The sequence below is a fragment of the Grus americana genome, chromosome 4 (assembly GCF_028858705.1).
Source record: "Grus americana isolate bGruAme1 chromosome 4, bGruAme1.mat, whole genome shotgun sequence".
Taxonomy (NCBI): Eukaryota; Metazoa; Chordata; class Aves; order Gruiformes; family Gruidae; genus Grus; species Grus americana.
Genome location: NC_072855.1, coordinates 337,740 through 357,686, shown reverse-complemented (window position 1 = coordinate 357,686; position 19,947 = coordinate 337,740). Strand labels below are relative to the sequence as shown.

The following is a 19,947-nucleotide window of genomic DNA, read 5'->3' as shown; positions in this document are numbered from 1 at the left end:
CCTGTGACTACGCAAGCAAATCGTTTCGGCCAGAGACCAAATCACAGGCGCATGCCCCGCCGGCGCCGGGCTCGGTGCTCTCGCACAACGCCCTTGCCCGGGCAGGCAGAGCAGTCGCGGGTCACGCTCCCCCACGGGGGTTTTTATTTTTGGGCAGCCCCCGGGGCTGGACACGGAGCCGGCACAAGGGGGGTGGCAGGAAGGGGTCTGCCCTCCCCGGCTCTGCCGAAGCGCAGCCCTCCCGCCCCTGCCACCGGCCCTGGAGTTACAAAGCACTTTGCCAAGTTGGCAAGCGCCAAGTAACGGAGATGCTGAAAATGCGGTGCCCGGTCCCCAAAACAGCGAGCATCTGGGACACGATGTCACCAGGCCAGCGAGGAGGAACAAAACGACAAAGAAAGAAACTCCAAAGAAAGGCCTCGCCGTAGGGCCGGTGCCCGGCGCCGCTTCTGCTGCCCACCGCACAGCCCAGGGTTAACTGCAATATGGTAAAACCTGGAAATGATTTTCAGGCACTCGGAAGCTCAGTATCTCACCATGCAACCTGGAAAATAAGCAAAGAGGAAGGAAAAACCACGATGCAGGAAGGAAAACAAGCCCGAATCTTTGTGCTGAAAAGCCCTAGAAAGATTCTGTCATCACCAGAGGCTCAGCTGATGCCTCATCGCATTATCAGTGATAATTAACAGCAAAGACAGACTAACTTAAATCAAAAGGACGCGGCTGCTAATATAATTCAGACTATTTATCAACCCACTGTATAGCATAACAGATATCATTACTGATGAAGCTATCAAATTCCAGAAATACGAAAGCACAGGAAACACAATCTAGATTTCAGTATAAAAATAGATTATTTTTTCATTGCAACAGATAGCATTAAGATACATTACAATATTATCTAACAGCATAGCCAGGAGTTTGTAAATAAGTTTCCCTCCCCCAACTTACCCGGCCGTATGTGTGTCTCTTGCTCTGGGCCATGCTGCTGCTGGCTTTTCTCTTTATTTTAAAGATTTATTATTTTTAGATAATGCTCTCAGTTCATGGCCAGCGGTTATTCAGCAGAGGTTTTTCACATTTCCGCCGATCTAACCATCCCCGTGTCCCCCCGGCGAGGCTCTGCTGGGCCACACAGAAAGGGGAAAAAAAGCCCTTTTCTGGCAGAGGATTCTTTAACACAGGGACACACAAAAATCCAGCCCGGCTGATGGAGACTACTCTGCGCTAGTGCTGCTCCAGACTTGTCACCGCGCTGCCAGCTCGCTGGGTCCTAACGCTACCCGGCTGCTGCTGGAGCCGCAGGAGCAAAGGCAACCGCTTCGGCGCAACCACCGCAAGGCCCCGGCACGGCCGCCGGCACGGCCGCCACCGCAAGGCCCCGGCACGGCTGCCAGCACGGCCGCCGCTCGCCCACCCGTGCCGGGACACCGGGATGGATAAAACCTTGTCCCACCGTGCTGGGCAGCAGCCACCTGAATTTCCTGCACCTGGAGACACCCAAGTCACCCCTGGACACCACGGCGGCGGCACTCGGCGTGCCTGCCATGCTCCTCCCGTGCCCCTGCCTGCGCCAAGGTTTGCCCCCACCAGCCATTCCTTGCCTTGCCTCTCCCCAGCACCGCACCCCTCCACGGTAAAGTTTGAGGAAGAACAACGCTGTGGTGCACCGTTCTCTGCCCAACACCCCACGGCCACATACAGCACCCCGGCACCGCCAGGTCAAGGTGTGCGCACAACCGCAGCACAGGCAGACGGGAGGCACGGAGACCAAACAGTTAATGGTGTGGCATTTTTTAAAATCAATAATTGTTCTTTCCCTGGTTGATCTGAATAGATGCCTAATTAAAGTCATCAGCCCCTCTTCTCAGAGCTGTCTGTGATGTTAATTGCTGCCTGTGAACGGCACACGGGGCTAACGGCGGGGTTCTGGCAAGCCACCGTGCCCAGCCGCCTCGTGCTGCAGCTTCCTCTGCGGCTGCGAGACACCAGCACCCACCAGCACCCCGGACCCTGCACCCAGCCGTGCCCCCGGGACGCCTCCAAAACAGGGGCCGCACCGTGAGTTTTTCTGACCGTTTGCTTCCCGGTGTAGCTCCTGGATGCAGCAACCACAAAGGAGGCGACGAAGCACCTGGAGGGAAAAGCCAACGTCATCAGCAAGTTTCTAAAAGGGTGAAGAGGAACCCACTCGGGAAGCTCCTGATGGGTCAATATGGGGGCTGAATTTTTCAAAATGCTTGTATTAAGGAATGAGACTGACACTTGTATCCCGTGGTGCCTTACCTCGCCCAACCCCGACCTCCTGCACGGCTGCGGATGATGCCTGAGTGGTCGATGAAAGGCAAACAAGAAAGGCAGGCCTCACGCCAGCTATCCGAACGCCCATGCCTGTGCGGAAACTTGGCTTTAGGAACTACGAGTCAGGCGGAAGAGCCTGAAAACCACGGATACGCGCCAAAAGAGCCGAGCATGGCACCGAGCAGGGGGTGGCACATTCAGATAGAGGAAGACCAGAACGTCTTCCAGAGCAAAGCAGGTGGCCTTCAAGGATACAGCAATCGCATTCAAGGGAAGGAACTTTAAGGACATACGACGGGGATGAACAACAACAAATGGGCTAGAAACCAGGACTTTATCACAGGAACAAACAAGAACTCAACCAGAGCAACCGCCAGACACTTGCTGATCACCAGAGCTACAATCGGTGAGCAAACAAAGACAACCGTGCGCACCGGGCAGACCGGGAGAGGCACTCTCTGCCGCACAGGAAACCCTGCTGCTGCTCCAGCAGCCCGCTTTGGAAAGCTGCAGGGGTTCTGTCAAAACACAATTCCACTTCTCACGCAAAGCCCAGGTTAAATTATCCGTTGGATAAGCACACTGCAGCCGACAAACCTGCCCCAGTCACTCCAGCACAAAGGGAAAGTTAAAACCTGCCCGGCACATCCTGAGCAGCCTGCTGCAGATACACGGATGTGTGAGTCGAAGTCACTTCTCCTCTGCTGCTGTAAAGCAAACAGTTACACATACAGAAATCCAACCCCGAAGTCTCCGAGAAAGTTACAAAAAGGCAAGAGTTCCCGTTCCCCTCAACCCTGTCAGCTCTAGGACAGATCAAGGGCATTCGGTGCCAAAAATCCGCATTATTTGAACAAAAGCCAAGTCGAACACAACCAAAACCAGTCAAACACAATGAAGTGATGAAAAAGCGAGACCAGCATCAGCTCAGCTAGCCCCGCACCCCTGCTCCACTCAGGCTCACAAGGCCAGGACTCCTTCGGTTCCTCTCTAATAAATATTAAACCACAATTTTTTCCTTTTAGAAAATCCATCGGGTGCTTTTAACCACAGACGGAAGCATCACCTCTGGCTTCAGAAGTCTCCAGCGACTCGCTGCCAGAACGCAGGAGGTTACACTGGAGGAACATCACCATATTTCGACTTTTCTAATATTCTCCTCCGCAGCCGCTACCGGCCACTGTTAAGACGGGCTCCTGGCCGAGACGGACTTTCACTCTGACCCAGAACAGACACTGCGCTGGGCTCTTCTTCACCACAAACTACATCTGCTCTATTTATTATTTTATTTTTTTTCCTTTTTGGCCGAGGTCTGCTGGATTTTACCAGAGAGGGAGCTATCTACAGGCAGCATCTCTGCAGAACCCTGACCTCTTCCCTCAGACACGGCAGCGCATTTCAAAGTCTTGGGAGACCGGAGGTCTGGCACGTGCCTGACCACAGGCACCCACGCACAGCTCGGCTTCGGGGCTGCCTGCGGCACGGGACACAGCCCGGGCTAAACGGGGCACGGCCATCTCACACAAATATTTGAAGGGTGCTGACCCCAGCAGAGCAACGGCAGGGTTTATACTCGAAGGAGAGGCTGGAACAACAAGCAGGGAAGTCAAGTTAAAGAAACTCTTTGTGCAAGTAGGAAGAAAACTGGGAAGCGGCCACAGAATTTCAGAGGGACTTTAGAAAGTACAGAAGGATGAACGATCCTGCAGCAGCCTGGGAACAGGCGACGTGGGACACTTCCCCCTCTCAGGGACGGGAACTCACCGCTGTTCTTCCCGCAGAGCCCTAGGAATAGCAGGATATATTCTGAGATAAGCAAAACACTAGTAAATAACAGGAAGGCTTTCCTCCCTAAGAGACCAGCTGTGGCTACAAGAGTGGTTTTTTAAATGAAAAAAGAAAATTACAAATGCTACACGGCTAATTTCTCCCTCTTCCCCAATCCCAGAGTTTTCCACATTAAACCCAAAGCGCACACGGTTTTTCCCCAGGGAGCCCGCCCCACCGGTCAGCTCAGCGGCCGGTGCCGTAATGGCCCAGCGGCAGGCGGTGGGGCACCGCAGACCCGCCCGGGCTCCCATCGCTGGCATCAATGAACAGACACACGGCAAATTGCCCAGTTTCCCCTCAGAATCGCCCACAAACGCAGCAGCGATGGAATATCAAACCCGGGTGAACGAAGCAACACGAAGGAGTATGCAAGGAAGATATTTCCAGTAAGGACACATGCTGAATTTCTAATATCCAATTAGGGACTTGTTAAGTTTCACTGGAAAGCTAAAAACAGTTATGCAAAACCTGAGAACATTTTACATTGAAAACAAGCCTGTGATTAGCCCCAAGAAGGACAGTAAGTCCATGGCAATTTTAAGGCCCCACAGTCCATCCAAAAGCTGCAAAGAAAGAAAGGGGAAAAAGTCTCAAGTTGAGGTCACTTAAAGCTAAATTAAAATTAAAATTTTAGAGAACATTCAAGCTACGTGCTGTAGCATGGGCAGGCTGACAGCGCCCAAAGCACACGTTCCCCTTGTGACTACAATGCCAAGGCTGGAACCCCCAGCCTGGTTTGGGTGGGCAGGGACCTCCCAGCCCACCCAGTGCCACCCCTGCCATGGGCAGGGACACCCTCCACTAGCCCAGCTTGCCCAAAGCCCCATCCAACCTGGCCTTGAACACTGCCAGGGAGCCAGGGGCAGCCACAGCTTCTCTGGGCACCCTGTGCCAGGGCCTCAGCACCCTCACAGGGAAGGATTGCTTCCTAATATCCAATCTCAAATCTCCCCTCCCTCATGGAGGCAACAGAACCTGCCTCCATTTCCAAAAGAGCCTCTTAAATCTCGCAGCACTACAGAAGGACCAGACTATGGCAGACATAACGACCGCCAATGCTCCTCCGCCAGAGCCCCTTAAAGCTTCCCACAGAAACCTCAAACCCTACAGCTATTGAAAACGGTCGAGGATGAGACAGAGCCACCCGCACCTTGTGCCGACGGGGCTCCCCCGCCGCCCAAAGACACCCACCCTCGGGACACCAAACTTCAGCACCCCCGAGCCGCCCTAACCAGCCGCTCCCCAAAACTGGCAGCCAGGAGCCGCCAGGGAAAAGCTGCGACAGCAGCAAGAAATGCTTGTTCCCTCCGAGGGCAAGACACAGGAAAGAAGTCGATAGCAGTGCCCGAACATGCCGGAGCCCCGAGGGAGCAGCCCCCCCCCCCCGCCCTCCCCTCCTGCTGCGGCTGTCAGCCAGCAGCACCACGCTGGAGCCAACGCCGCTGCCGGAGTGGGTTTGCCAGGAGCCCAGCGCAGCGGGGACCACCGTCCCTGCAGCACTCGAGGGCTCTGCGCTCCCTCTGCTCGGGGACCCCAGCGCCACACGCCTATATGACATCTTCGAGCCCAGATCCCCGCTTTTCCCAACTCCACCAGCCGGTCTGTTGCCTGCCAAAAGGCACCTACCCATCCTCCTCCTGCACCGCCGCTGGGACGCCGCGGTCGGAAGCGGGGGACGCGTGGGGGCTGCTTGGCCACAGCGTTGGAGGATCTTTACAGCCCCAGGCGCCAACAAGGACATAAATTTCCCAACTCCAACCCTTTGCATAGGTGTTTCCTAAACCCGTACTCAAATAAGATAAACAAAACAGCAGGAGCCTTTGAAAGTGAGTCTGTGAACAGATGCAGGCTGAACGTTAGAAGCCCTGCTTTGCCGAGCAGGAGATAACGTTGAGCCCCTCAAGGAGACCCCATTTCTCAGCCCAACCAAAATACACAGCACCATTCGCCACCTCCTGTTCTCATCTCTCGTTTACTAGGTGGAATTCTGGATGAAAATTAAAACTCGACGGAAAGACAGGAAGCCAACGTTAGACAGTAGTTTTATTAGTTAACTGGCACTGCGTTACAGGGGGATACGTAGCGCTTTCTGTAATTACAGCATTCAGTCAGCCTCAAGCAATCAGTGCAACAAGGGAAATACCCGTGAGGTGACCCTGGCTGCCGTGGCCCCCGTAGAACCAGCAGATTTCAGCCCAAACCCTGCTCTACAGGGAGGAAAACCATTTCATTTTTTCTCCAAACTCAGACGCCGTCATTTCTGGATGAACTGCTCCTTCAAGCACACAAACCACCCAAGATGAATAAATCTTCCTGGCACTTCCAGAGGCTGCCACAGCTACCAGAAACTACAGTATCCCCTTTTCCACAAAACATACTCGATTTCTGATTCATGTAAAGTGTTGAAATCAATTTACTGGTTTAACATCCTTTAATTAATTTCATTTAGCAAATCATAGGAAATGTCAGCCTTAATAAAGGCTATGGTTTTAATATTTTTTTAAACTAACATTAATATATATGTATTTTTAATATAGGTATGCTCAAGGCAGCTCCTGCCCAGTTCATCTCACAAGTGCAGGCGATAAGCCCCAAGGTCTGATAGAGCCCCGGTGCGATTTATTCCCAAGCAACACCAGCTGCTGGGCAAGCGGCTACCGGTTTCCTGATCCAACCTCGCTTTTTAGAGTACCGACCAGAAAATGTCTTGTTCGAGAAGGGCGCTGTGCGTCCCAAGCGGGGATGGTTCCAGCAGGTCCGGGTGCTGAAAAGAAAAGGCTCGAGAGCAAGGACGGGCAGAGGGAGGGCGTTGGGCAGGGCCCGGCACGCCGGGGAAGAGGTCGGCAATAACCCCGGCACGCTCAGCCGGTGCAGCGCAGCCCCGTTCGGGCCTTTAGGTGTTTATGAGGCAATAACACCTACCGTAAAGGCGGCGTGCGTCACAAATCCAATTCAGGATCTCAGGAGACACGTATTAGCACGGGAGGCTGAGCTAGATCAGCTCAGGGCATAACTCGCACATCGAGGTCGTTCTTGCCCAAGTTTGGGGCAATCTTCGTTCACCTGCAAAAAAAGTGGCGAACGTTACAGAGGTCACCTCTACGGGCGAGGCACGGGTGCCGCGGCACCCTTCCTCCCCAGGGGCATGGGCCATCCACAGCTTTATCAGGACCCACAGTGATTGCCCGGGAGCTGCCCAAACTCCCGATGTCATACTCATTACAGAGAAACTATCGTAAAAAGGCCAAAGAATATTCAGGTTAAAACCTGCAGACTTTTTGCTGAAACAGTCCACACACCGAGTAGCTTGAACAGTAACAGCTTATTCAGTTTAAGCAAATCAAGCAGGAAGTTTAAAAACCTTCAGAAAACTCCCCACTATTTATGTAGGAAGAGCAAAATTCCATTTGGTTGTATTTATATATATTATATACACACAGACATCTCCCCATGAAATTGCTTCAGCGAAGCTTCTTTTTGATTTATAAGCAGCTTAGTTTTCCAGCAAACTGGAAAAGAAATTCTAAAAACAGCACTTCAGGGTTCTGTCTGTATTGTGACAATATAAACTCAGATTGAGTTTGCTGAGTTTAAGACTTTTTTAATTAAACCCCAGGCTATGCACACTCCCTTGGGTGACCTGAAAGTCACCCAGGGTTCTTTTCTGTTCTTGCCCGAGAAGCAGAAAGATTGGAAGGTGAGCTCGATCTGCCCGGTGGTACCTGCACCGGCTCCCCCCTCCTCCGGTTTGCTCTCGGCTACGAAGTCAGCATGGCAGCTACCCAAAGGCACGTCGGCTGGTGCAAGAGCCGGAGCAAGCCTCAGCTCCCGTTCCCACACTGCTACAATCTGATTTCTGTCTCCCAAGCCACCTATATAAGGCCAGTAACACAGAGAAAAATCTTGCTGAGCCATTAAGAACCTTAATTAAAAGTTCTCCTTTGCAACGGCATCCAACGAGGCACGACGGGCACTGTGCTGTTACAGCGAGACTGAAGCCCACCACGCTGACCAGCACCGCCCCAGGAATTCTTCCTGCTTCCACGTGTCCGCATCCCAGCCTGTCCCACTTTATAGTGAGACCGTGATCTTTTTGGAGCGCGGAGCACCGCTCACCCTGTCCCGTACACCTACGGGAAGGTTCTCGTGCACAGCTCGGGCTGCTGCAGACCACGGGAACGCAGGTGCTCGACCAGCCACGCAGCCCTCCCGCTGTTAGGGACGTTCACCACCTCAAACAAAGCGCTTCAGCCTGCGTCACTTGTAAACAGCAAAACCCCACGTATTTCGGTGCTTGAACCACAACCGCCTGATGGTAAGAGACAGGGTTCGCAGGGATAGGCAACACCCTTGAAGAGAAAGCAGAAAACCCCCAAACCTTGTGCCCCCGCGCCCCAGCACGCGGCACAGCAGCCGGGACGTGACAGCAGCCCTCCCGCCGAGGGCCCCGCCGCCACCCGCGCACCAGGAGAAGGTTTTTCCAGAGCCTTCGCCTATTTAAAAACAGCGCAACGCTACGCAGCCGTCGCCCGAGCCCACCCCGCTTTCCATCCAAGGCACTAGGACCCGGCGTGCGGGCGCTGCGAGCCTGCGCCCTGCACAGCTGCATCACCGCACCACCGCACCACTTCAGCCGCAGCAGCGCCGCAGCCGAGCCAGGTGGCCACGGCTCAAGGACGCGGGAACACGCTCCGGTTGGTGTTTCTTATACCGTGGATGTAACGATTTTCTTTTTTAGCTAAAACTGAAACTCTCAGGATTGCAATCGATACGCCAGCAGCGCTGCCGGGAGATGGTAACCATGGCAACGGACCGAAAAGCAAAGGATGCTGCGGACCAGCCCCGGCTCCTGGGTAGCAGGAGGAGGTCAGTTGATTTTAGCTCGTCTCCATCAAAACAACTCATTCATTATTTCGCGGCCGAGCACCCCTCCACAGCCACCGGGTCCCAGCCATCGGTGCCCCTGTCATTTACCCTTCCCTGCGTGTCGTTACATCAAGAAAAGCCGATTTAAATACGTGTGTGCTGCACTTCATTGCTCAAACGCTTAGAACAACCAGAACTGATCATTTCTTGCAAGACTTTGACCAACTGCTGGAAAAGCAGCTGGTGCGTTTCAGCATTTATACAGCTGCCTTCGCTTTCTTTTCTGAGCAATTATCATCCTTAACGAACTTCTCTGCTCGTTATGGAATTCACGGCCAGCAAGCCCCCTTTCCCTGGGAGGGCAGGTAACCGAGGGCACCCACAGCAAGGCACGATGCCACCTCTCACCACTCTGCACTGGCATTATCTGGGGCTGCGAGTCTTCCACAATCAAAAAAAAAAAAAAACAAAACACCCAATCAATCAAAAACCCGGCAGAAGAACACTCCTCATTAAGCTGAAGAGCTGCGTGCCTAGCTCCGGCAGCCCCTGCGTGTTTACAGCCCACTTTCTTCCCTACTGTTTTGCATTCTTCAGGGGTTTTTCAAACAAACAAGACAGATTGCAAACTCTTTAAGAACGGGTGTAAAAGCCCATGCAATGCAGCTTCCCCAAGTCCCACCTGGGATTTGAGGCTTTATGGTGCGTTAGTACTCACAACCACCCACAGGAAAGCCTCGGCTCCCCAGGCTGTGGCTCCCGAAGCCGCCCTTCCATTAAAAATAGCAAAAATTGCTCACTGCTCCCCCTCAAACATTTCAAAGGAACTTAAAAGCACCTTGCGTTCCATTTAGCAAGACGCTCTCCCAAGCGCTGTGAAGTAGGTCACAGTCCTGGCTTCGTGTTTGAGAACTGAGGGAGAAAGCGAAGGAAAGAAGAAATTGGTCCAAGGTCAGACAGCAAGACCTTGAGAGGATCTTAAAAAAAACCCAGACACAACACCCACATCCTATTTAAAGACCAGCCCTTCCTGGAGAAGTCAATGGCTAACATCGGAGCGCTCCGCAGGCACGCTCGGGGAGTCTCGCGCCGAACACACGTGAACTAGGAGGTTTTGTTGACAAAAAGGAAAATCAGGAAGCACTGTGCTGAGCTCTGCACCCGTCTGCAACGCTGCGGAATGCAACGAGTCCAAGCACAGGGAGGTTTCGCTTGACGCACGTTGCGGGAGTTGATCCTGTCTGTGAAACCCGCCGTGATTTACTGAAATACTGAAACATCACCCTGTGTTTCACTCGCCCAAAACTGACTGCCTCCACGCTGTAAAAGACCCCACGGATCGGAACAATTCAAGGTAGTGATTAAACGCAGCACCACTACGTGCCGGTGTTACTCGTGGGCAGGCACACAGCTCTTAACTCACACCCTGCACCTCGTGCGCTACAAACCGAAGTACGTGGCCCAGTCTGAATTTGACCGGTCGATTATTCAAACGTTCTGCTAACAAGGGTGCCAGTTTGTACTCTCCCATACCCACAGACAGAATTCTCAGCTAGAAGAGCTATGCTGTGTCTTTACTAGACTACAGGAAAGAAAATATTGGGCTGTAACAATTCAACTTTTCTTCCTGGCCACTAAACACCCAGAATGCACACGTGCAAGTTACCTGGAGGCTGAGTCAGTCCTGCCCAGCCTCCAAATCCAAATTTTTCCAATCCAAAAGCTGACCCCTTCCACTTGCGTGACTTATGGTCCTTCCTAACCACTGATTTTTAAACCTTCTCTTATTTCTAGTAACGTTTTGGCTCAACCTTTAATTTAGAACCAATATTTCGTGCGGACAGGGAGGCTGCAGGCTATCTGTGCGAACTCCCCGCTCCCTCCACGGCTCAGAACAGCTCTGCGAGCGGTGCACGCTGCGGGAAGGGCTGGAAGCCACGCTCTGCGTGGGAGCAAGATTTTTTCATGTTTCACAAATAAGAAGCTATAGCTCAGCAAACTTAAAGTTAACACTACGGGTGGCTACTGCAAAACGAGTTCTGTCTCTGCTGTCCTAGCAGAGGAGTTTCTGCAGGCAGTGTGACTGTCGTTTTTCTCCTCTGGTGCAGATTCCCTCATCCCTTACGAGTCTGCTGGGAAACCGCTCCGCCACGCCCCACGCGAGGAAGCCGGCCACCGCTTCTCAGAGAGACCAAAGGTTTCCAGCACCACACTGAGGAAAAAGGTGAATTACCCTGGAAACAAACCCCAAAACTTGTAGCTACAAACAGCAGCTGACTAAAGGGAAAAACAACATGATTTTTTTTTAAAAAAAAAAAGTTTAATGTGAGTGTGTCTGCATACAGACAGCTCTGCTTCCATAACACTCCTCAGGGCGCACTGGCCTCTGAGACCTGCTCTCATCTGTCTTTACATTTGCTGCTGGAAATAGCTGCGTGGAACAGAATCTTTGTTTCTACGGAGGGCTCGTGTGCTTAGTCACTGGTCTCGAGGCGACCTGCGAAGGTTTCCCTCTTCCAAACGACCTAGCCCCTCGCAGCCAGGCAGCACCGTCACGGCTGCAGATGCTCGTGCCACACGGGCCGACCGTGCCCAGCCCTCCCACCAGCACAGCACCCACCGAGGGGCCGGGGGGGCTCCAGAGCAGAGGAGGGGAACAAAGATTCTGTTTGCAGCACAGGCAGCACTGCTGCGAGACCTGCGCTGCCCGTGCGAGGTGCTGCAGGCAGCAGGGACCCCAGGGTGGGGGACTCGGGGACCCTGGGGCAGGGGGGCTCAGCACCCACCGGGGCGGGCATTCCCCTCCCCACACACGCACCCCCCGCAGAGCTGCTCTCTGCCTCTGCAGTGGGGGGAGAGCAGGGAACGGGGAGCCTTGAGCTGCCCCACAGCGGGGAGCAACAGAGCGCGGACCGAGCCCTGCCCCGTACCTGCGAGTGCTCCCACCCGGCACTGACACCGCCCCGACACACACCTCATGGGTGCCCCCCAGCACCTTCGGCCTCCGCTCCACTGGGGGGGGGGGGGAGCGCCCCGCCCCAGCAGCGACCGCCCAGCCCCCGGGAGGGAACCCCGCCACCCCCGCCCCCAAGCACCGACCACCCCTCACACAGGCCCAGAGGCCCACACCCCCCCCCACGGAGGAGGGGACGCTCCGCACGCCAGCACCGACACGACACCTTCTTCCTCCTCTTGCTCCCCCCGCCAATGCACACACCCCTCCCCGCCCGGCCGCCCCCGGTACCGGCCGCCCCCGGTACCTGCCGCCCGGCCGCTCCCCAGCGCCGCTCACCGGCTCCCGCTCTCGGAAGCCAAAGGCCCCGGTCCAACCCGCGAGGCCCCCGCTAGGCCCCCTCGGGCTGCCCACCGCACCGCCGCATCGCCCAGCCGCGCCGCCGGCCGACCTTGACTTCAGGCATGGGGTCGGGCAGCCCTCAGAAGGCGGAAGGGCGGAATGGGCCTCCCGGCGGCGCGCATGCCCAGTGGGGGGAGTGAAGCCAGCCGGCCGCGGGCGGGAGGGCGCGCTATGGCGGGGGAGAAGGGACAGGAGGGTGGCGGGGCGGGCCGGGCCCCCAGCGCCGGGGAGGGGCGGCGGAGCGGCTGTGCCTGTGCCTGGCGGCGGGGGGACCGGGCCGGGCTGGGCCGGACCGCAGCGAGCGGGGCGGCCTAGCGGGAGGGTCGCCTTGTGCCCGGCAGAATGGGGCGCGGCAGGGCGGGGGCCGCCGGGGAGGTGGGGCCGGGCCGGGCGGGAGGAGGAGGAGGAGGAAGAAGCGGGACGGGACGGGACGCGGAGCCGCCGGTAAGTGCTCCCGGCCCGGCAGTGGCCCCGGCCTGTTGCCATGGAGACGGGTTCCCCTCCCCCGGCGGGTCGGGGCCCGGGCCCGGTCCTCGGGGCAGCGCAGCGCCGGGAGCAGCTCCCCGTCCCCAGTGCGGTGGCGGGGACCGGGACCGGGGCCGGCGGAGAAGCGGCCCCCGCGGTGGGGCAGGGCCTCGGCCCCGCTCGGAGCGCCCCCCCCCCCCCCCGCCGGGTGCCGGCCGTCCCCGAGGGGGGTCCCCGAGCCGCCGGTGCGGGGCCGCCTTCGCGGGGAGGAACCTCCCCCGTACCTAACGGGAACTGCCCCGCCGAACCGCAGCCCCTCCTGCAGGAGCCGTTTCCCGCTCCCCGGCCAGCAGCCCCAGCCGACGGGCCCGCAGAGGGGCAGAGGGGTAGCGGCCACCGGCCCCGGTATCGATCCCTATGGTGGCAGCCCGTGCCCCGCTGGTCACAACACTGATCCCGGCGGCGTGGCCGGTTTTCTGCCCCCGTTGCCCCCGACGCTGCCCGTACCTGGCCGGCGTGCCCACCCGAAGGCTGCCTCCAGGGCCCGGCCGAAGTGACGGTGTGGCACGTCCCCTGCCCTCCCCGTGCCCACGGAGCTCGGTCCGTGCCGGACGGCCGCCCGGCTGGAGGGGTGCGGTTTGCCCGTGGTCCCTCTGTGCCGGCTGCCGCGTTTCCCCGCTGCGTGCCCGGAGGTGGTTTCCCGGAGGGTCTTCTCCCGGTCCCCAGCCCCCCGGCCGGCAGGGCTGACGTTTGCCTTTCCCAGCCGCCGGGCCTTCGCAGCCCTCCCCGCCCCAGCCAGCCTCTCCCCGGCCCGCTGGCTGCACTGGGACGTCTCCCGGGTTCACAGACCCAGGAACCGGGATTCCATGTTGGTCTGGCTGACGCTTTGGTCGTCTCTCATTTCTTGTCTGATTGCAGGGATACTAACACAGCGCGCTTACCCAAGTGTTGCCGCTCCCAATTAACACCGCGATTAATGCTTCTCCCCTTTCCCGGTGCTGTGCTCTCCCATCCTCGGCGCTGCCGGGAGGCGTGTGTGGTGGTGAGGTTTGGGGCGTCCCCCCTGGTGAGGGGCTGCTGGGGTAGTTTGTCCCGATCCCTGCTCCCTCCTCTGCTCTGCCGGCGGGTTCGGGGCGTGCCGTGCCGCAGTGAACTGTGCCGGTTAGTCATCGCTGGTTGCGGTGGGGAAGCACTGTGCACGAAGCCAAGCAAAACCGAAACCGGCACCGCACCGCTCGCTGGCCTCAGGCGAGCCCCGGGCAGAGCAGACGCCCAGCCGCGGGCCGTGCTGCGGTACAGCCGGGCTGGGTGAGGCCGCGCGCGCCGAGGCAGGACTTTCTTAGCCAGTTTTGCAGAAACGGTTCAAGCGCACCCAAAATAAAGTCGGGGGCTGATGAGTCGCGGTGCCGCTGGGGCTGGGGCAGCTCTGAGCTGTGCCCGACCGTCCCTTGCCCTGCAGCAGCCAGATGCCCAGGAGGAAGGAGGTGCCGGCGCTGGGCAGCCTCTGCCTGCAGAGCCTGGCCCGGCACATGCAGAGCGTCTGGGTGAAGGACTACAGCGAGAACTACCTGGATGAGTACCAATTCCGCTTCGTCATGGGCCCCTTTAACAACCTGGGTGAGACGCAGGGTCCAGGGACCCCCTCTGCGAGGAGGAGGAGGACGGGCAAGCGGTGCCGAGGCTCTCGCGCTGACCCCCGGCCCCCCTTTCCCCCCGCAGCCGGCAGCTTGGTGCAGGACCTGATCCGGCTGCTGGGCGAGAGCCGGCGCCTGACGCGGGCAGCGCTCCACCTGCTCCTGCTGCCTCACCTGCGGGAGCTGAGCCTGCGCCCCTGCCCCGGCCTCGCCAGCAACGCCATCGGCCAGCTCGTCACCCTGCGCTGCAAGGTCAGCGGGCTGGGGGTGCCTGTCCCCGGGGGGCTGGCTGAGCGGGAAAGGGGGTGCCCACCCTCCCTGGGGCTGGGGCAGGGGGTGCCCACCCTCCCTGAGGCTGGGTGAAGGGGGCGGGGGGTGCCCACCCTCCGGTGTGGGTGCGGCAGGGGGACAGAGGGGTGTCAGGGTCCCCTCCGCCCCACCCTGCTGAGGGCGCTTTGTGTGCTGGCGGCAGAGCCTGAGCTCCCTGGACCTGCACGGCTGCAGCCGGCTGTCGGCGGACGTGCTGGTGGACCTGGCAGAGGGGCTGCCACAGCTGAGCCGGCTGGGGCTGGCGGAGACGCAGGCCAACGTCCAGGTGCTCTCGGCCGTGGGCTCCTGCTGCCGGCGCCTGCAGGAGCTGGACGTGTCCCACTGCAAGAAGGTGTCCCCGCGCGCCCTGCGGCACCTGGCCTACGACCCGCTGGCGCGGTCCCTCTGCTGCCCCGCGCTCCGGGTCCTGCTGGCCCGCGGCCTGGAGCCCGGGGGGGACAGCAGCATGGTGGCGGTGCTGGCCTTCCTGCTGCTGGCCCTGCCGCACCTGGACTTCCTGGCCCACAGCGCCGTGCCGGACGCCCTCTGCCTCCTCCACGGGCAGCAGCTGGATGACGCGAGGGATGCCGAGGGCTTCCCCTCGCTGGAGGAGCTGGCGCGGTGGCGGGGGGCTGCCCCGGGGGGGCCCCGGCTCACCCTGCCCCTGCGGCAGGTGGAGGAGGTGGAGGAGCCCTCCCTGGCCGCCGTCCACGCCGTCTGTCCCCAGGCCGAGGAGGTCGGCGTGTGGCTGGGGGATGGCCCGGGACCGGCGGGCGGCTGGGAGCTGCTGGGCTGGGGCCGCCTGGCCCGGCTGACCCTGGGCTGCACCGGGCGGCAGGGCCGGGTGCTGGCAGAGGTGCTGCCGCTGGCACGGAGCCTGGGCCCCCGCCTGCAGACCCTGGCCCTGCACGGCTTCTGCTGCCAGGACGAGCTCTCGCTGGCCGCCCTGCTCGCCAGCTGCCCCGGCCTGCAGAGCTTCAGCGTCGAGCTGTACGCCCCGCTGGACGCCGACCCCGACGGGGAGACCCCAGCCGAGCCGCCCCGCTGGGACACCGACCTGCTGCCCCATGCCCTGCCCCAGCTCCGGAGCTTCTCCCTGACCCTGGCCGGCACCATCGGCGTCTTCCCGGCCGCGCACGGGCTGGCGCTGCGTGCCACGCTGGCCTCGCTGCTGTGCCATGCCCCGCGCCTGCAGACCCTCCGCCTGCTCGGCGTCCCCTTCCCGCTGGACTCGGTGTTCGAGACGGTGCTGGTGGCGCCGGGGCCGCCCCTACTCGAGCTGCAGGAGCTCTCGCTGGCCGAGAGCCGGGTGTCCAGCCGGACTGTGTGGCTGCTGCTGGCCTCTGAGGGCCGCCTGCACCGCCTGGACCTGTCCCGCTGCCGGGACATCCACCGGCGGGACTATGACGGCTTCCTGCAGGCGGTGCGGAAGCAGCGGCTGGACCTGGACATTGCCTGGGAGTAGCCGGCGCTGGCTGCACAGGGCCTTTTAATAAAGGAGTTACACTGCGGTGGCGACACGGTCTGTGCCGCGTCACGGCAGCCGTTCCCTTTTGGGAAGGGGCTGCGCCTGCGGGGCCGGGGTCTGGGTCAGGCAGGGTGACCCCTCTGCTGCGCCCTGCAGCGCTGGCACCCCTGGCAGCGGCCAGTCCCGGGGAGCCACGGGGACCTCGCCACGGGGGCTGGCAGTGCCGGGTGGCACAGCCGCGTCCCCACGCAGAGCCACGGCCGGGTCAGTGCCGGGGGCTGTTGGTGAGCCCCGTCAGCCGCTCCGACTCCTCCCAGAGCTTGCGAGCGAGGCCGGTGTCGCGGGCAGCCATGGAGGGCAGCGCCAGCCCGCAGTCGCTGTCAAAGTACTTGCCGGTGATGCCCGCGGCCTCCTCCGAGACGGCGCAGTAAATGGTGCTGACGGCCCCCTGCTCTGCCGACTGCCGGGTGGAGGGGGGTGAGGAGGGGCCCGGCTGCCCCCCAACTGCCTCAGAGGGACGGGGGGGCTGGGTGGGATCTGTCCCCATCCCCGCTCACCTTGATGAAGGGGCGGATGAGGGTGAAGAGCGCCCGGACAGCCCAGCCGAAGTGGCGCATGATGCTGGTGCTCACCACGCCGGGGCTCAAGGCGTTGGCAGTCACCCCTGCCGAGTGACACCGTCAGCACCGGGCTGGGGGCCGTGGGGGCCCTGGCGTGGGCAGGGCGCTGCTCCTGCCCTGGTCCCTGCCTCCGGGGCCCGAGTCCCTCGTATCCATCCCACGGGAGCAGCCCCGAGCCCGGCCTTGGAACGGGGGCTGCCCCAGGGGACGCAGCCACCCCTGGCCAGGGCTCTTCCCCCCCCCGCCATGGGGGACGTGGGGGGTCTCGGGGAGCTTCTACCAGGGCCGAGACCCCTCAGCCCCACCATACGGCGTGGCTCGGCAGGGTACAGCTGGGCATTGCGTGGCACAGCACCGCGTGGCGTGGCACGGTACGGCACAGCTCAGCCCGGCACCCACCTGTGCCCTGCAGGCGCCGCGCCAGCTCGGCGGTGAAGAGGACGTTCATCAGCTTGGTGCTGTTGTAGGCGGCGTCGGAGCCGCGGAGCCGCTCCTGCCCGGTGAGGTAGCGGCTGTCGACAGTGCCCACGCTGTGCCGGAAGGACGAGACGTTGACGATGCGGGCGGGCGCCGACGCCTTCAGGAGGTCTGCGCGGAGCAGGGGGTGAGCGGGGAGGGGTCCCCAGAGCCCCCCGGCCCCGGCAGCCCCCGCGCTCACCCAGCAGCAGGTTGGTGAGCAGGAACGGGCCCAGGTAGTTTGTGGCGAAGGTCTGCTCCAGCCCCTCCGGCGTGATGGTGAAGGGCAGCCCTGGAAGAGGGGGGCGCCGGGCGCTGTGGGGCCGGGAGGCAGGCAGGCATCGCCCGCCGCAGTGGGACGGGGAGCTGGACCCCGGCCGGAGCCGGGACGGGGCAGCCGACACCTGACCCTGACCGCGGTGCGTACCGGTGAGCCCAGCGTTGTTCACCAGCACGTCCAGCCGCTTCTCCTCCCGCAGCACGGCCTGGGCGAAGGCGCGCACGGAGGCCAGCGAGCTGGTGTCCAGCAGCCGCAGCAGCACCGCGGGGTTGCCGGTGGCTGCCCGGATCTCCTCCACCGCTGCCCGGCCCCGCTCCTGGCTCCGGCACGCCAGGATGGTGCGAGCATTCCTGCGAGCCAGCTCCAGGGCCACGCGCTTGCCGATCCCTGCGGCACACGGAGCGGGCACGGGCTGGTCCCCACCGGGTCCCCAGAGCGAAGGGTCCCTGGGGGTCTGTGCCCCCTTCCCCAGGGTCCCAGCAGCCCCGGGAGCAGGGCAGGGCGATGGAGGGGAACCCCGTCCCAGGCGGCTCAGCCACTGGCAGGAGCCCAGCACCAAACCCGGGGTGCCCCAGCTCTGGAGCGGGGGGTGTCAGTGGGGGGGACAGTGGGGTGAGTACCCCGGGGCCGGGAGGCAGCAGGGCCGGGCTCCTGGTGTGGCTGTGCAGGGACGGGACGGGGACGGGACGAGGCAGGACGGTCACCGGGTGTGGGAAGGAGCTGGTGGTGGCAGCTCACTGCAGCTCCGTCGGTGGCTCAACCCGGACGAGGCGGGCAGGACGGCTGGCATGGCCACGGCTGCCAAACCCACCTGCCCGCACTGTGCTGGCACCGCTCCGCATCGGTGCTTCTGCGCAGTGGGAAATGACGGGGAGGGGGAACACAGCCCAGCACACCTGGGGACACCCCAGCCCTGACACACGGGCCCTGCTGTCCCTGGCCGTGCCAGCGGGATGCGGGTGGGAGCAGCGACCCCAGCTCTGGCGTGCTGTGCTGTGCTGTGCTGCGGTGCCCAGGGCAGCCGGCAGCGCGGTGGCCTTGGCTGTCAGTCATTAACCCGGCGGGGCAGAGTCCGGCCGCAGGGGCTGGGCAGGGGCTGTGGGCATGGGGCTGCTCGGAGCCCAGCGAGGCAGAGCTGCTCCTGGGCCGCGGGCGCCGGCCGGCTGGGGTGGCTCTCCGGGAACCAGCTCCCGAGCACACGGCGCAGCAGCCGGCGGTCAGCGCGGTGTAGAGTACGTCTGACGGCACCAGGCGTGAGTGTGCCGTGGGCAGGGGGTGTGGGGAACGCACCGTGCGTGCCCAGGGACCGCTCCTGCAGCCGCTGCAGCACCAAAGCAGGAGCTGTGGTTCAGCGGATGGAGAAGGGGCACCCGTGTCCCCTGCGGGCTGCCCCACGGCGCCGTGCCATCATGCCATCACCCACGCATGCACCCCAGCCCCTTCTCCATCCTGGGGGAGCAGGGAGCTGCTGCCTCCCCTGGCTCCAGCTGCTAAAGGAGGGTGGCTGGGTCCCGCGGCCATGGAGGACCCGCAGCCTTGCACCCATGTCCTGCATCTCCCTGGCCCCACAGCCCTGCAGCCGGACGATCCTGCACCCCCCCAGCCCCATCCCGACCCCTGCAGCCCGTGCTCTACGGTGCCACCAGTCCCCACTCACCACTGTTGGCTCCGGTGACAATCACCGTCTTGCCGGTCAGGTCAGTGGGACACTTGCGGGGGTCCCAAGCGCATCTCCTCCTGGCCCAGAGGAGCAGCCCCAGGAGCAGCGTGAGCAGGAACCAACACGGGTGGCTGCAGGCGCTCGGCAGCTCCATGGCTGGGGCACGGGGTCCGGCCGGGGTGCAGGATCTGGCTAGGACACCGGGGTGTGGCTGGGGGACGGAGTCCGGATGGGGTCGGAGGTTGGCCGAGGACCTTCGCCCAGCCTGGCGGCCCTGGTATGGTGGCCTTGACTCGAGGTCCCCGTCCTCCCGACCGGGGCAGGCAGCCTGGGGACGCGGGCACGGCCCTTCACCGGGCACCCAGGAATGGCTCCAGCCTTCCCGGGGCTCCCGCAGCCTCTGGGCCTCTGGCACTGGCCGAGCACCACCGGCCTCAAAAGCCTCCAGCATTTCCCGGCACTGGGCTCCTGCCCCGCCCCTGCGCTCAGCGTTCCCTGAGCATCGCCCCACGCCCTCACAGCCAAAAACTGGTTCTTTATAGAAAAGACCGGGGCCGGCGCTGCAGCCCAGGGACACGGGGCGGCGGCAAACCCCAGGGAGAGCTCTCGCGGTAAAGCCGTGCAGACATTTCACCCCGTTAAATCTCATTTCTTGTTCAGCGGCAATGCGGCTGAAAAACTGATGGTAGGTTGTGCGTGACTG

The 19,947-nt window shown here is 61.3% G+C and overlaps 3 protein-coding genes across 16 annotated transcripts in view; 1 reads left to right on the top strand and 2 right to left on the bottom strand.

Annotated features, from left to right (window-relative positions):
• Positions 1-13,779, bottom strand: part of DCTN1 (dynactin subunit 1) — a 79,206-nt gene extending 65,427 nt beyond the window's left edge. For 3 of the 13 annotated variants that reach the window (XM_054824946.1, XM_054824952.1, XM_054824953.1), the window contains exon 1: positions 952-1,247. In XM_054824946.1, the coding sequence (XP_054680921.1) occupies positions 952-984 (33 nt within the window). In that variant the 5' untranslated portion in view covers positions 985-1,247. Of the gene's footprint in view, positions 1-951; positions 1,534-6,827; positions 6,896-7,053; positions 7,195-12,257; positions 12,416-13,758 lie in introns of those variants that run through there. The other 10 variants (XM_054824942.1, XM_054824945.1, XM_054824951.1 and 7 more) reach the window with 9 other exon arrangements.
• LOC129206171 (uncharacterized) lies at positions 12,718-16,270 on the top strand. Its single transcript, XM_054824963.1, has 4 exons — positions 12,718-12,796; positions 14,277-14,434; positions 14,537-14,703; positions 14,924-16,270. The coding sequence occupies exons 2-4, from the start codon at positions 14,284-14,286 to the stop codon at positions 16,223-16,225; spliced, it is 1,620 nt and encodes a 539-aa protein (XP_054680938.1). The 5' UTR covers positions 12,718-12,796; positions 14,277-14,283; the 3' UTR covers positions 16,226-16,270.
• On the bottom strand, positions 16,238-19,893 carry LOC129206172 (retinol dehydrogenase 12-like). Of its 2 annotated transcripts, XM_054824964.1 has the most exons (6): positions 19,242-19,893; positions 17,732-17,971; positions 17,507-17,596; positions 17,248-17,436; positions 16,786-16,892; positions 16,238-16,688 (listed from the first exon to the last, which is right to left on the bottom strand). In XM_054824964.1, exons 1-6 carry the CDS (start codon positions 19,891-19,893, stop codon positions 16,494-16,496), a joined length of 1,473 nt encoding a protein of 490 aa, XP_054680939.1. In that variant the 3' UTR covers positions 16,238-16,493. The 2 variants fall into 2 exon arrangements, with proteins under 2 accessions (XP_054680939.1, XP_054680940.1); XM_054824965.1 differs by lacking the exon at positions 17,732-17,971.
• Positions 19,894-19,947: the final 54 nt, after the last annotated feature.

Excerpts from the sequence above, each read along its gene's own strand:
- LOC129206171 (XM_054824963.1), top strand. The coding sequence starts at position 14,284 with ATGCCCAGGAGGAAGGAGGTGCCGGCGCTGGGCAGCCTCTGCCTGCAG. Across the intron at positions 14,435-14,536 it reads GGGCCCCTTTAACAACCTGG|CCGGCAGCTTGGTGCAGGAC; the intron begins GTGAGACGCAGG and ends TTCCCCCCGCAG. Across the intron at positions 14,704-14,923 it reads TCGTCACCCTGCGCTGCAAG|AGCCTGAGCTCCCTGGACCT; the intron begins GTCAGCGGGCTG and ends TGCTGGCGGCAG.
- LOC129206172 (XM_054824964.1), bottom strand. The coding sequence starts at position 19,893 with ATGAGATTTAACGGGGTGAAATGTCTGCACGGCTTTACCGCGAGAGCT. Across the intron at positions 17,972-19,241 it reads TGTCACCGGAGCCAACAGTG|GGATCGGCAAGCGCGTGGCC; the intron begins GTGAGTGGGGAC and ends CGTGTGCCGCAG. Across the intron at positions 16,893-17,247 it reads GCGGCGCCTGCAGGGCACAG|GGGTGACTGCCAACGCCTTG; the intron begins GTGGGTGCCGGG and ends GTCACTCGGCAG.